Source organism: Microchirus variegatus, assembly GCF_963457635.1.
Source record: "Microchirus variegatus genome assembly, chromosome: 4".
Lineage (NCBI taxonomy): Eukaryota > Metazoa > Chordata > Actinopteri > Pleuronectiformes > Soleidae > Microchirus > Microchirus variegatus.
This window is the reverse complement of record NC_139805.1, coordinates 29,911,021-29,926,654: the sequence shown is the minus strand read 5'-3', so window position 1 is coordinate 29,926,654 and position 15,634 is coordinate 29,911,021. Positions and strand designations below refer to the sequence as shown.

At 39.2% G+C, this 15,634-nt stretch overlaps 2 protein-coding genes across 2 annotated transcripts; both read left to right on the top strand.

The window, feature by feature from the left end:
- Nucleotides 1-842: 842 nt before the first annotated feature.
- adipor1a (adiponectin receptor 1a) lies at nucleotides 843-8,512 on the top strand. Its single transcript, XM_083887412.1, has 8 exons — nucleotides 843-899; nucleotides 2,269-2,475; nucleotides 2,567-2,680; nucleotides 3,555-3,726; nucleotides 3,870-4,056; nucleotides 4,645-4,832; nucleotides 5,111-5,304; nucleotides 6,221-8,512. The coding sequence occupies exons 2-8, from the start codon at nucleotides 2,338-2,340 to the stop codon at nucleotides 6,347-6,349; spliced, it is 1,122 nt and encodes a 373-aa protein (XP_083743538.1). The 5' UTR covers nucleotides 843-899; nucleotides 2,269-2,337; the 3' UTR covers nucleotides 6,350-8,512.
- Nucleotides 8,513-9,180: 668 nt separating this feature from the next.
- On the top strand, nucleotides 9,181-14,774 carry rabif (RAB interacting factor). The gene is made up of 3 exons (XM_083887502.1): nucleotides 9,181-9,276; nucleotides 9,627-9,778; nucleotides 13,483-14,774. Exons 2-3 carry the CDS (start codon nucleotides 9,635-9,637, stop codon nucleotides 13,729-13,731), a joined length of 393 nt encoding a protein of 130 aa, XP_083743628.1. The 5' UTR covers nucleotides 9,181-9,276; nucleotides 9,627-9,634; the 3' UTR covers nucleotides 13,732-14,774.
- Nucleotides 14,775-15,634: the final 860 nt, after the last annotated feature.

Below are 15,634 nucleotides of genomic sequence, written 5' to 3'. Positions count from 1 at the left end.
ATATAAAGTAAATAACAGTGTTAGTGGAATGTTCCTAGTACAATGAGCACTGTCAGTGTGTAGAGTCTTCTTATAACTGACCTTTTTTACCTTTACATACGTACATATATATATATATATATATATATATATATAATTTTCAAAAAGAAAGAAAAAAGGGGTCATAGAGTTGACATTTTTGAACCATGACTGTAAAATACAAGATGGATGAAAACTGACTTCAGAGCTCACTTACAGCATGCGTGTCCATGGGAGGTTTGGTCAGCATTCTCTGTAATTCTCACTGATTTACAGAAAAATCATTAAGTCAAATGTCTGTGAAGTTAAGGTCATTTCATTCATCCAGTCGTCAAATATTCAATTATTATAATTGTTTGATAGCTTCCCCCTTTATCTCCTCTTTCACGTCAAATACCGAGTGGTTCCACAAATATGACGTTTTCTGTCGTTGACGAAGATGACGCGTGCAAAGAAAAGTGTCAATCTTCTGCACCGTTCTCTGTGTGCTGTTTGTGAGGAGGACAGTCGTGTCCATGACAGGTTAGAATGGATGATGCCTGTGGCTTTCTTTGTCCCATGCAGTTACACATGTGTGCCACTAGATGACAAACAACATAGCTTCAGTGTTATTGTAGCAAAAAGGTACAGAAACATGCCGTGCGTGTAGATACAAGATCACTCAAAAATATAGGGAGGGTTATCCTTCACCATATTCTCAATTTTTAATCTAAAAAAGCAAAGCAAATGTAGGTCACCAATATAAATGAATGTGAATGAATGCTTTTATTTTGAAAGGAACATACATTAGGTTTACGGAAAAGAGCTCAACTTCCGGAAGTGATTGTCTTTTGTACGTAGATAAATAATTTACCTTCCTGGTTGGAAGACTACCTTGTCAGGTAACTCGTGTCTATTAAACGAAATGGTCACAGTCGGTGTGAGTAGAATAGAGTGTACAACGGTTGTTGCAGTTTGCTGCCGTCGAACTGAAATCGGTGTTAGTTTAGGTTAGATTGACAGAACAGCGTCGGCTGCACAGCGCTAGCTAAGAGGTAATGTTAGCTTGCTCTTAAATAAGAGCGAACCGTGCCCAGCTGACTCACCGTGTAATTCTGTGTTTTTGTTGTCTGTTTAATGTAGGGAATTCAGCTCACTGTTTGAAGTCTGTCGAATCTTTTGTGATATTCCTATTTTTTTGCGGTTATTTACGTGTGTTTACGTCGAGTGTCGCTGTTGTTCTGGTTTTGTTTGTTTTGTCATCCTCAGCTTTGGATCCTTTCTTTATGTCACTCCATTTTAACATGTAATAGCTAGTGTGGATATGTTTTACATATATAGATAATGGCATGTTCCTAGTCAGAATGAGCGTTCTAAATAGTTATACATTGACATTGACTGAAGCCATTCACATATTCAGTTTTCGCAGGACAAAATTATATCACGTTATCCATTCAATCAACGGAATTATGAATATCTACCATTTCGGTTTGCCATGTCTTCCATTTAATTTTGACTGGTCCCGTTTTGTAAGTCTTTGATTCCCCTGAAATTATGATTAGTCCCAATTAAGTTGTAGATTTCTCAAAGTGTTATGGATGGAGATAATGTAGTTGTAGATGTCAGCATGTGGATTAAAGGTGCAGTACCTGTTATGGCAAATTCTATATGCACAAATGGAAAAAGAGGTGCATGACACCTGGACTAAAATATGTGCACGACATTAATAACTACTAAAATAACTGGTTATTAAACAGTCAAACATGTTGTTGATGGCTCATTTCCCATTATTGGTTGCCAAGCAACATATGTTACTGCTTATTTCAATAATAATAGGCTACCAACTATTCCCTTGTTGTCATGTTTGAGGAGGATCTTTCACTATCTGGCAACCAAAATGTTTTTTTCCCCATTACCAATGTTTACCATGGTTTATCAATTAATCAACCTCCAATAAATTCCAGGTAAACCTTTGTACAAACACGTATAAATTCATTGGTCACCTTCAAAATGTTATATTACTAAAAATAGCAGCGGTCTGACCTGCATTTTTGTTTTTCACCTCTTGGCTGGTAGAGGTTATTTAACATTTGCATGTTTCTTTACGGCCTTATTTTTTTAAAATTAAAATTCACATCTGTTTGTATTGTCTTATATGTGTGTTTTCTGCATTTCAGACTTTGTTAAAACAAAAACTGAGAGCTTGTGTCATATTACATGTTTTGCATCAATAATACCAGACCAATCAATATGACTGTGATTCTTGCTCAGGAGGAAACTGAAGTGTGCGCTCTCCAGTCGCATACAGAGATTGTGAGTGGGTCATCAGGCAGTCTCCCTATGTCAGGCCGAAACGGGTCTGCGAGTGATGCAGACTGTCGGATCTCTGAGGACTGCCATGTCCCAGATGTTGAGCTGATGGAGCTGGGGCCGCTGCTGGAGGAAGGAGGGGCAGCATCTAAAGGCGGCCATGCAGAGGTAGGCTGGTTGCTTGTCTGATTCACAAAATATTCAAAGAAAACTTAGTTTCGCTTAGTAGCTTTAGTTTTTTTGTGGTATTTCTTTGAAGGGAGCTGCAATGCTTGCTGATGAGGAAGATGATGATGATGAGGTGGGAGAGGTCTTGACTTTACCACTTCAGGCTCACCATGCCATGGAGAAGATGGAGGAGTTTGTACACAAGGTACCAATATCTTTCAATAGTGTAAATGTTGAATGTGGAGAGGTAATAATTTAGATAACATCATCAATCCAAGTTTTACTTTGCTAAAATGTCCATCATATATTTATTCTGACACAGTGACCCGAGAGAGAGATTTAACTCTTCGAGGTTCTCTTGTCTTGTGTTCCCAACCTGAAGTTACATCACTTAGATAGACAGAAATAAACAACAACTTGGAATGATGGCTTTTTACTGCAGAACTATCATATATTGTTAGAAACTAACGCTATAATGCATACGGAGAATGAAGTAATAGAGATCATATGACGTTAGACGACTTGTCCCACAGTCTTACGTTGAACTGGCATGAATATTGCAGTAGCCATGTTAAATGAGCAGAAACCCAACACTCTGCTCGTCAGTGTACTGTTGTACAATTCTGTGGTTTGGAATTTAATGGACATAGAGTTGCACCAAAAACCACTGGCTGGTGTGTACTTGGAATTAGTCATATTTGAGTTAAGCTTGTTCCACATCAGTTGCAGGGTTTGTATTATATAAGGCACTCCCTAATCACCATGGTAGACCAATGTCAGGTGACAGTGTTAACTGACATCTCAAATAAAATCTGAATAATAAAAGACTCACCTGATGGGGAAAAAATGAAGACAATGACGGCATGAACATGTTCTCCGTCAAGTATTATTATCCCAAACATTTGGTTCCCCCTTAACTTACATTTCAGTTATGACTGTTGAGAGGCTTTCATATAGATTACAATACTGTAGAATTCCTCTAAAACATTTTTAGTGGCAGTGTACTGTATATTTTCCATCCTCTGGCACATAACAAAACATACAAGCTATACAATTAATTTGTAATTTACCCTTTTTAGGTTTGGGAGGGGCGCTGGAGGGTCATCCCTTTTCATGTCCTGCCTGAGTGGCTTAAGGACAACGATTACCTCTTGCATGGACATCGACCCCCTATGCCATCCTTCAGGGCCTGCTTTGGAAGCATCTTCAGAATTCACACTGAAACAGGAAATATCTGGACTCACCTGTTAGGTGAGAATAAAACAATGCGCTATTGCATTCCTCCAACATTGTGTAATCCACAACAAGACATGTTTTAAAAACATTCTGTGCGTGTAAACTCTAGACGGTCTGTTCACTTATTGACTGTCTGTAAAACTTGTTTTCTTCCTTAGGACTGATCCTATTTATTTGTCTGGGCACATTAACCATGTTAAGGCCCAACATGTATTTTATGGCACCACTGCAAGAGAAAGTGGTGTTTGGAATGTTCTTCCTGGGAGCCGTCCTCTGCCTCAGCTTCTCCTGGCTCTTTCATACCGTCTACTGCCACTCCGAGAAAGTGTCTCGCACCTTCTCCAAGTAAGGCCTCATACTGTCATACTGTTTTATAGTCATCTGTGCATCAAAACTCAGGTTGTATGTAGACTGCAGGCAAGTTGTATTTAGTTCTCAAATGAGATCTTTACAGGCATACGGTGTGCACTGATCGTTGCATCAATAATGTCAGATTTGTGTTTTTGAGACATAAACAACCTAGCTGCATGTGTTGCTTTGTTAATCACAAAGGCGGACCCACATTTGTGCCCCAGGTTTTAAACATGGATGCAGGAAATATACTGTAGGTGCCTCCTCTTGCTCTCCAAACAGTAGTCATGTTCAAGTCAGGACACAGCACTACTGGAGAGCACAAGAAATTGATACATATTGCAGTGTTATGAGAAATAATCAAGGCAAGGTGCATGCAGGTCTATTTGAATTGTATTTCAATGCAAATGGTTTGAATAAAGAAAATAATTATCTGAATAGCACTAAAATAATTGTATACCACTTTGTCCTAGATAAAGGGCAATTATAAAATCAAGATAGACTCCATAATGTGCATAAATGGAAACCTTTCCATAATGTCAAACACTGAGCAGCTGTCTTCTCTTCTCTCTCTTTTCTCAGACTTGACTACTCGGGCATCGCCCTCCTGATCATGGGCTCCTTCGTGCCCTGGCTGTACTACTCATTCTACTGTTCCCCACAGCCACGACTTATCTACCTCACCATTGTCTGTGTCCTTGGCATTGCCGCCATCATAGTGGCTCAGTGGGACCGTTTCTCTACACCTCGTCACAGACCTACACGAGCAGGTGCTGGCTAAATGAGGAATTAAAAGCCCTTTTTAGACATGTTATTCCTTTTTTAACCTTCTCCTACTGTTTGCATTGGGTTACTTCTACTTTTACCACTCAACTGTCATTAGGTCTGCTTTTCTGAGAAACTGTGATTTATTTATTTTCTCGCGTAGGAAACACTGAGGAAACATGTTGCAGTTGTAAATGACTGCTTTCATCCATCCATGTCTGAAATAATTCATAATGATTATATTTTACTGTGCTGTCAAATGTAACATCCGTGCTTCTTGCAGGTGTCTTCATGGGACTGGGATTAAGCGGCATTGTCCCCACCATGCACTTCACCATCGAGGAGGGTTTTGTTAAGGCCACCACAGTCGGCCAGATGGGCTGGTTCTACCTGATGGGTGCCATGTATATCACTGGTGCTGGTCTGTATGCAGCAAGGATCCCTGAACGCTATTTCCCTGGAAAGTGTGACATCTTGGTAAGTTTTCATTGTGTTTTTACATAACTTAATAGATTGGTTGGTTCAGGATGTGTTTTTCTCCGAAATTAAACATTTTATTTAGATAAACCAGCACCAATACGAAACTGCTTCATACATTTTCTGCTGACAGTAGATCCTAAAAAATGAAGGATTCTAAAATGTACGATTGGTTACTTGTATGTGTCGACTCTATAAACGCTGGATTTTTTACTTTACACAATACACAGTAAAAGAGCAGTGTGTATTTGTAGTCCACCTAATAAACACCGGGTTTTCAAATTCCACACCTCAGCTCGTGGTGATGAAGAATGTTGTTGGCCATCAGTAAATATATTTAGTTTTCAAACCCAGGCTATAATCATAGTACATGCAGAACCAATGACATGACACTGTGATTACAGGCTGTGGTTGTCCTTGTGACTGAAACTAATCAGATTATAGAAGTAACAGAGTTGGTATTGTGAATAAGAAGTCAGTATAGCAGCCAAAGCCTCAGTTGCTGAGGAGGTGAAACCTTGGAAAATGTTGAGAGGGAAACTTTTGAGGTTGCACACAAAACTGCACTTTGACATATAATGATTGAGTTATGGGTTACATGGGAATACAGTTTACAACAGTACAAATACAGAAGACAAACATTTGTAATGAATCAAAAAAACACTGCTTTTTGATAAAGCTCACAATGTAAAAGCTTTTGACGATTGATACGACAGACATGTAGACATGACTATGACAACATGATAAAACTTGTGACGCCTTTAGAATCAGTTCGATGCGTCTCTTGACTTATGGAGATTGTGGCCTTTTCAGAAGTGCATAACTTAACAATAATCTAGATCGCTCTTTTTTATGAGGGGGGAGTATTATGTCTCTTGATAATAATGCACATGTATTTCTCTCTCTCTCTCTTTAGTTCCACTCTCATCAGATTTTTCATGTCCTGGTTGTGGCAGCAGCGTTCATTCATTTCTACGGCGTTTCCAATCTGCAGGAGTTTCGCTATGGCCTCGAGGGAGGATGCACAGATGACACTCTGCTCTGAGATCCTGACTGTGACTTACTCATGCTTTTCTTTATAGCCCCATAAGCAACACAAACCCACACACAGCACTTTTCCACTATACAGTTCCAGCATGGTGCAACTTGGCACATTGTTTTTGCTTTTCCATTAGTGATAGTTACCTGGTACTTTTTTTAGTACCTGCTCTGGCGAGGTTCCAAGCGAGCTGAGCCGATACTATGCATAGTATCTGCCGGCCACTGATTGGTCAAAGTGTTGTCAGTAGAAGAGGCAACAATCGAACCTAACAATGCCAAAGTGTAGATCCGTTAAAAAATCCTGAAAACTTGTGTTAATCTCATTTACCAAGGAAATCTAAATATTTAACAGAGGAGTCTGTGCTCCGGCCATGCAGGAAGTACTGAACAATTATGTGAACAATATTTCTTTTTTTAAATAAACTGATTCTAGTGATTCAGTAAACTGGAAAAAAAAACAGTTTTAAACTCACTTGTTTGTGTGTGTTGCATGTAAAACGAACTGCAGACATGCAGTGTTGACACCACCCACGTTGAGGAGGTCCTAAAGTAATTGTAAAACGAACTAAACCGTGTTGTCAAGCCGTGACGAGGCGAGCTGTGCCGGAACTATGTAGTGGGAAAGCACCAATACACACACACACACACACACCCCTACACTTACACATGCTGCTGGTATTGAGTTAAGTCCCTTATTGCTCCTTCTGTATGTCTGATTTGCAAATATCCTCTTTGGGTTTTGGTGATCTGTCTAATTTGGCTCCTTTTTGCTCCAATAAAGTAGCATTAACTAGCCAATGAACTATGGAGGGAATCTTAAACAGGCAAAACGTCTTTTAAAATTATGAAGCTTGAAGTCTGTATTTTCAAGCAGAGTTAAGATGGGACTTCTACCAAATCAATTATTACTGTAATGTTTCTGTTCACCTTTTAGAAACTCTCTAGTAGCCCAGCTTCACCAGTCTGTTACAATTATTTTATTGAGTTTTTGTGCTGTAGCAGGGAGCACGTATTATAAACCATTCCTTTTGTCCCTCCCAGTTCTCATGCAGATTAGAGGACCATCAGACGGAAATAGGAGTCCAGGACCATGTAGGTGATTCAGGCCTAAACACACCTCTTTTTCTGTATATTTGAGGAGAATAAAAAATACACATACACTATGTAAGGATGTCACCAGATATCCGTATCAACAAAAACAGTACAACTTTTCATTTAAACCTGTGAGATGATTCACTCCATAATAAAATTTCTTCAAAATCCCAATGAAACATAATAATAAATGTCAATACAAAAGAAACATGGAGGTTAAATCCACTAATTGGGGCACATAGGTGTGTCTGAGTAACGAGGGATGTAGTCTTAATCAGATTTTTACCTGAATAAATCAGTGGGCTGGATATTTCCTTTGACTTTATACTGGAATTCCTTCTTTGATTAGCAATAGTCCCAAGTAAGTGATTTACAAATGGCACTGAAAGGCTGTAAAGGTTTGTAGCTTCTGTGGGGAAATGTATGAGCTCAGCTCAGGTTAGGTTAAAATGCTGAGGTGAAAAAACACCTACCATAATTTTTCAGAAAACACTATTAATTCATTTTTAGGGTAATTTTTCCTGGGCTACGCACAATGTATAGATCTGGATTGGTCTACTTTTTTTGCAAGGTGATGTATTTTTTCCTTTTGTGCTAGATTACAGATGCAATGAGAGGTGTAAATATTCAGTGCACCTTGGTGTATAACATGAAATTCTAAACTTTAAATCACTATATGGGGTTTAAAATGTGTTATGTATGATTGATATAAACTTTTAGTATTCCTGTGCCTTAGGCCAATGGAAATGTTTTTAAATAAAATGGCCTATCTTAACTGTCAAGGGAGCTTCAAGGTTTTCCAGATGTTTGACATTTTTTATGTTTTCCTTGCCATAAATACACAATCAAATCATTATTGAACTTACAACTCCATTAATAGGTTGTATCAACTGCTGTTTGAGACTCCTTTTTCTAGATCAACTTATTCAAGCTTTATTACAAAAACTAAGACAATGTGTATTCTTGACTTTGTGTTTTGTCCTGTGTAGAAAGTGATACATCATACATTTCACTGAAATGTAAACATGAATATTTATTAATGGTAATCTTGGAAAATTATTGTAATAAATTTTTTTCCACATGTACAAAGACAGTGTCTGGTTATGTCATGTGTGTATTTTAACAGTCCAATTCAATGTAAATAATGTCCAACTTTAATAGAATCAGCTGATGGTTGGAGATTAGTGGCAGAAAAAAAAGTGTGAGATGAGTTCACAGCTGATGTTGATCACGAGAGAAGATAATGCAACATGTATGTACTAAAATGCCAGGAGTATAAATCAGAATTCACAGTCATTTAACATTCACGTGTATCCAATCTCCGTCTCAATAAAGAAATTCATAAAAAATAAGTTCTATTAAAGTGACAGAAAATTGTGCTGATTTCATCTCAATCTTCTGAAAATGATGGCTTTATACAGTATAATGGTGAAAACTCAACAGAAATTGTGAATAAAAAAATCATTCTCATATTTTGTCTGCTCTTATGTCAGAACAAAACTTCATATGTCTGATGGACAGACTAATATTTTTTGTAGGTAGTTTTTATCTCATATAACATTGTTTTGAATAAATTCTGCATTAGAAATTTAAAAAAATGTATTGAAATGATGTGTGCAGAGCACTGCACTGGGAGTGACGATCCAATTATTTTATACATCCAATAACAGTCATAGAGAGTGAAGCAGGAACCAAGTGCAGCGGTATGTGTTTCTGAACGACAACAATTAGCGGCTGGTATCTTTCAGGAGTGGCTGTTATGATAGGATAGCATTAGCAATCCTCTCAGTCTTACGATTTTATTCCAGTTTTCAGCGCTTGTTCTACTCCAGCCTGTAGGTATGTCATTTGTACATTTTCCAAGTGTGTAAATGTTACATATTTCTATGTATGTTTGTATGTAAAATGTAGTTATTTCTTGTATAGTGGCAGAGTGCAGGGTTAGCGTTGGTGTAAGCGTAAATGCAAGGGGCTGGTCTTGCGTTTATAGCGTCTCTCAAGCTAAAAACTAAATGACATTCAAGCTAAAAATATAAGATCAATGTTTATTTGTTTACTTCTGCACTATGGAGGTTTTGGAGACTTGTTAAGACGTGTTGTTATTGTGCAGCCAGTTACAGTCCCTTATTCTCTTTCTGTCCCGTTGTTCATCATCATCATCACCATCCAACTCGTTTTCTGTGTGGCAGGTTTCATTATGGACAACAACACACAGTCCAAAGACAGCACGGACCGGTCCGACCTGGTTTCTGTGGACGGTAAGAACAGCAAGTCTGTGCTGTGTCAGCGCTGTGGGTCTAAAGTCCTGTGCCCGGGGATGGCTCTGTTTGCAGAGAAAGAGGTACGATATAAGAGACCCACGTTTCACTTGTTTGGCAGCTGGAATAACTTAACTTGAAAGTAACATTTGAAAACACAGGATATATCTTAGAACTAGAGAAAACTCCACAGTGTCAATACACTCTGCATATCTACATAAAGATTAAAGATTCCTTCAGGTCCAATTATTTGGCTGCTTCAGATGAGCTTTATTCACAGCACAATGGAGACAACAGTCAGGACAGTTTCCGAGAAGGAAGTGAAAATGATCCGTCACCTCTCTGAACTTCCTTCATTACTTTCACCTAAGCATATACCAAACTTTATCCTGACTCTACACAAGACTACTCTGACATAATGGCAACATATGCACATTTTCTAGCTAATCCAGAACTTTATCTGAGACCTTGCAGAAAGTTTCCATTAATCCACACTGGGATTCTTCAACCCTAAAAGAATTGGGTTGTTATCCATCTCCTACTGATTTCTCCCCTTCTGAACCAGCGACTTAATTCATTGGACTGGAAGGAATTTGTATTCCTTCACACTATCAACATGGCAATGTTGGTTAAGTTATCACTGTATCACCATTGAAATCTAATGATTTCTTTCTTAAGCCATGACTACATTCCCAGAGATGTTTATGAAAATCCATTATTAACTTGTGAGTTAAAGCGGACCTAGACCGGAAGTTCCAATTAACGCTGTTTTTTAGTGTGTATTTGCGTCATTACCTTGTTTAAGAAGCCCTGAAGGTTCTAAACAAACAGTTCAGCCACTGCTGAGAACGCTGTGTTTTATTGTTATCTCGGGCTCAGCGAGATCTCTGAAAAAACCCGGTGCGGTTACGTAAACACCGGTTCTCCTGAACAGCAGATCGTCCTGCTCCAGGCGCTAGTCCAGGCACATCCGGTTGCGTACATTGAAACGCAGAAGTAGAATAACGTCCGTTGTGGAGGTGTTTCACGAGCGACAGCGTCTTCTGACTCCGGGTCAAAGTCATAAAAGGGACTGCTGCAGGGAGTCGTGAAGAAGCTATTTTTAGACATTGTTAAAACAATGTTTTGATAATGAGTAGCAGTGCATCCACCGTTCCAGAGGGGGGAGCTGTGCTTCTGAGAGTGGGTGTGCTGAATATGTTACTTCCGGGGACTGGCTAATCACAAGACTCTGGCCGTTTCTCAATATCCATACTTGTGCGTACTTGTCCGTACTTGCGTACTCCCGTACTTGTGAAAACGTCATCAGCCTCAGACCAAGTTCTGTTCCATTTCTCAAGAACGCGAGCAGCGAGTACGGTTCTCGTACCCAGAAGTGTTCTCGCTCCGCCCATTTTACCAAGTATGCATCGGGTGGTGACTTGAGCGTACTTGGGAAAGCCATATATCCCAGAATGCATTTCGGCGGAACATAGCAGGATAAAATACTAATTTAAACCTGAAATAAATATTTTTCTGTGTCCCGGAACGCAGTTTTGAAATCATTTGAGGCGAGAAATTAGTTCTTTAGAATCCAAACATGTGGTTTGTGTAATAAGATATGACGTATTTATAGTATGACAGCAGCGCTGTCGGAGGTGATCAGCTCCGCCTCTGCGGACGCTCGGTGCGCACAGTGCCTGGCACAGAGCAGCATTACCTCGGCCTGTCCTGATGAAATGATCCGCTGGTTCAGACGGCTCCGTCATTACATACTTGGTGTGATCCATAGATTTGTTGTTGACATGTTGTTTTGTTTTTAATGCAAATGTTTTGACCTGACAGTGTGAACTTTTGTATAATATTAATGTTTAATTTATTGTAACTTTGAATTTTAGATTTATATTAAAGTCGCACTGTCATTGTATATTATAGTATATTATAAGTATTAACATATAATGGACACATTTTATAGTGTATAAAATATTTAAAATGTGAAAATAACAACAATATATGTATTTATTAAAAGTATTTTATATGTTCATTCATCAACACTGTAGGTGGCGGTAATGAGGCTTAAGTGCTTCGCGCCACCATTCAAACAGTAGAACAAGGAAGTACGCTGCTGTTCCAATTGAAGAATCGTGCTCGTGTACTCCCGTACTTGGCAAGTATGTACTTTCCAAGTAAGCAAGTACAAACTGGCATTCTTGGGTATTGAGAAACGGCCTCTGTCTTCTGGGTGTGAGAGTTGAGTCTCAAATCTCGAGGCTGGGAAACACCGTCAGAAAAGAGGATTTCTATCAGCTCGTTTACAGCAACTAGGAGGTTTTTGACCATAAAAACAAGTTAATGTATGTAGTAGACCTCCATAACTAACATATATGTGCAACAGGACCACTCTATGTGAGCTTTAAGCCCAATTTATACTCCTGTGAGCCCTCTGTGTCGAAAGAGAGGCTGTCGGAGAGCCTCTGCGTCGTCTCGGGCTGCACAAAATATTTTGTGTCCGTCACTCCGTCAAGGTACAACGGAGACGGCAAGGGCTGCGATTGGTCCTCAGGACAGGCCGAGCTAAGCTGCTCTGTGCCGGCCACAGTGTGCACCGAGCGTCCACAGAGGCGGAGCTGCCAAACTATAAATACGTCATATCTTAATACACACAGCACATGTTTAGATTCTAAATGGCCAATTTCTCGCCTCAAATTATCTTAAAACTGCGTTCCGGACACAGATAAAGTGAGAAACGGCCCTGTTTCAACAACAGCAGTCTTTCTCTCTCGGACGCCATTCCTCACTGTAGCCAAAAGCACAACAACCTTGCATAGCGACCCCGACTGATCGGGCAGGAAATTGCAGTGCGTCCGTGGTTACTCAGTCGGAGAAGTATAATGTGGCCTTTATGCTACTCACAATCAGACAAATGCTGGCTAAAACATCCATCCATCGTTTCTCTACTGTTCTATCCTCCACATGTGGGTCACAGAGGGAGCTGTGCCAATCTCAGCTGACATATGATGGGGTACACCCTGGACATCAAAGGGCCACATACATAGACAAACAACCACCCACTCTCACACTCGCACCTATCGTGAAATTAAATTATCCAATTTACCTAATCCCCATTAGGGAGAAAACCCATGTACACACAGGGAAAACCTGGCTTAAACATAATCTCCTTATAAATATATAATATTTTGGGATGAATCTAGCAACAGTATATAAATAATGTTGTTACATACATCTTGCAATGCACTTTCACACATCACCAGTGATAGTAGCAGGGGTCATCGGGGGTTTCGACACTTTCAACTTCATACCATCTCTCTCTGGTGACCCAACCAGGGGTGATCAATTCCTGGCCTGTGTCCAAGTAACATTACACCACAGCTTGTCCCTCCTGATCCACAGCCACCTTGAAGCACTCTCTCGCTCTCTCTCTCTCTGCCGACCTCGGACACTTGTTGTTTGCGTGCTCTTTAAACAACAAGCTTAGCTTATCTATACCTATACTAGCTCATTTATAACTTGTAAAAATATTTTTTGTGTTGATGATGTTCTATTTAATTTTTGTTTGTAAATCATTTAGTAATGTAAATGGCTTCATATGTCCCTGTAACACACAAATACAACATACAAGAGCAACAGTACAAAGGCACCAGCCTGGTACTTCAACATGCTTTATGCTAAATGCAATGGTTATATTGTCAGTATGGTTAAAAATGAGTCTCAGTGATTCTGTATTTAGGCATATAAACGTTACAGAAACATGAAAAAAAAAGTGAAAACATGTTTATTCTCCTACTAGCTGTTCCTACCCTCCATGCGGAAAAAGAGTGGCCTCAGCTCCACAGACGGCTCGGTGGATGGGGATACTCTGACTGCCCATTGGATTGTGGACGACATGTACTCTTTTGAGAATGTGGGCTTCACAAAGGATGTGGGGAAAATTAAGTATCTCATCTGCGCAGATTGTGAGATTGGACCAATCGGCTGGCACTGTTTGGATGACAAGAAAAGTTTCTTTGTTGCACTGGAAAGGGTGAATCATGCATAGTGTAAGTACATGTGTGATTCCGTAAGAACTTGGCAGGCTATGCATCTTTCTGTGGATTTACTCCCAGTGTTGACCCCCAACAAACATAATCCATCACACACAGTGACAACGGTGTGGCCATTATAATAAACTTGTTGTGTTTTTGTTTTTTTTCTGGGAGGATTTGATGATGTTAGTTTATTTGACCCATGAAAAATGGAATCTTATCAGAGTTGTATGATGCAGTGAGGATTCCATAAAGAGTAAGTGCTCAGTGATGTACGTTGCTGCTTGTATTGGAGAATGTTCACATTGTGGGCTTTTAACTTTTGCAATAATGATCTGAAAACTTATTTCTGAAACAGGAAGGAATAACAAGTACACAGACTTCTGAAGATACATTTACATGAATAATAACACATATCTTATGCATATTCATACCCACATAGTGTACAAGAGCAGCAATTCCAAGTCCATAGACAGGTATTTACTAGACTAAACATAAATGTCATCAGACTGTTTAAAATAGTCCTGTGGCCATAAATGTTTCATGCAGTATCACCAGACTTTGTAGAAACATAAATCAGATTGGTGCCTTATGACCTGAGATAAAATTACTGTATGAACGTATTAAACTTGAGTCCTGAAATATTCACTTTATCACCACTGAATTAGTGAAAGTTTGATGACTGATTTCTGGCTTCTCCAATGATGGTGTGTAGGTTTTTCTTAATTTCTTCTTCTTCTTTTTTCAAGTAGTATGTCTAACAAAACAAACCATCTGAAGTTCACTCATGAATAACATATGTCCTGGAAACATGTTCTCTCAGTGTTTTGATTATGTAGACAATTTAAATAGAATTTTCAATTGTGCATCTGCTTCTCTTCCAAAGTCCAAAAAGCTGCTTATCAGGTCCCTGTTTCTCTGTTTTCCCTTAAAATACGTGGAGTGCTAAACTAAGTACGTACAATCAATACATTTGTTGTATTTTTATGGTAAATAATGGTGTCATTTGCAATTGTTTTGGTTTAATTGTGTGTGTACTGTAAAAAGCTCCACCTTCTCTAAGCCAATAGCTGTGGTGCTAGTCAGCTGACACCATGAGTGGCGATGGGGGTTTGTTTCTCTTTGTGTGATTATGAAAATAAAAACCATTATTATAACAATTGTTTTGGGCGGATTGAAAAGGAACATTAAATTAAGTAGAACTAATAACTGGCGGAGGGTTGAAATTCAGTAAACTGGTTTATGCAATATTAAATAATTGACCTAATATGTACTTTGCCATCATTAAACACAAGAAAAGACTATTTAAACTGTATATTTACTGCGTGATAGCTGATATCCATATACGATGCCAGGTGTGTTTCGGGTTTTGGTGTAATAGAAGTATAAGATGACTTTGATTTAATGTTTATTATGAAAACAAAAACCCTTCCGACTACATCACCATGTGACTATGGTTTCGACCAATCAACGAGCTCCTCTAGACCATTTAAAAACGAAGTACCGGCCATCGCGTAGAGATCTGGCGGGTGTGTTCGTTTACTAAAACTCAACTGGCCGTTCTACTTGTCCTTTATGTCGGCACAGGCGGGCGGGGTTAGAATTAGGGAGAGCGAACACACAACATTTACAAACGTTTGTTGGTCCTTTGGTCTGCGTTCGTAAGAGTGACATAAATCATACGCACCCCAACAGGGAGCGATAATCTGTGAGGAAACCACGGAACCAAATACGATATAGTGTTAATCCTCATCTAAAGCGTATGCACGCATAAAGTGTTAAAAGCATGTGAACAAACTGTGTGTGTTAAGGTTGTGTCCCATTAAAGTGAACTGAAATGACGTTGAAGGCGTTTCACTGAACTCTGTCAGGCATTTAACTCTTTCAAACAGACACGAACACGCACCACTTGAGCCG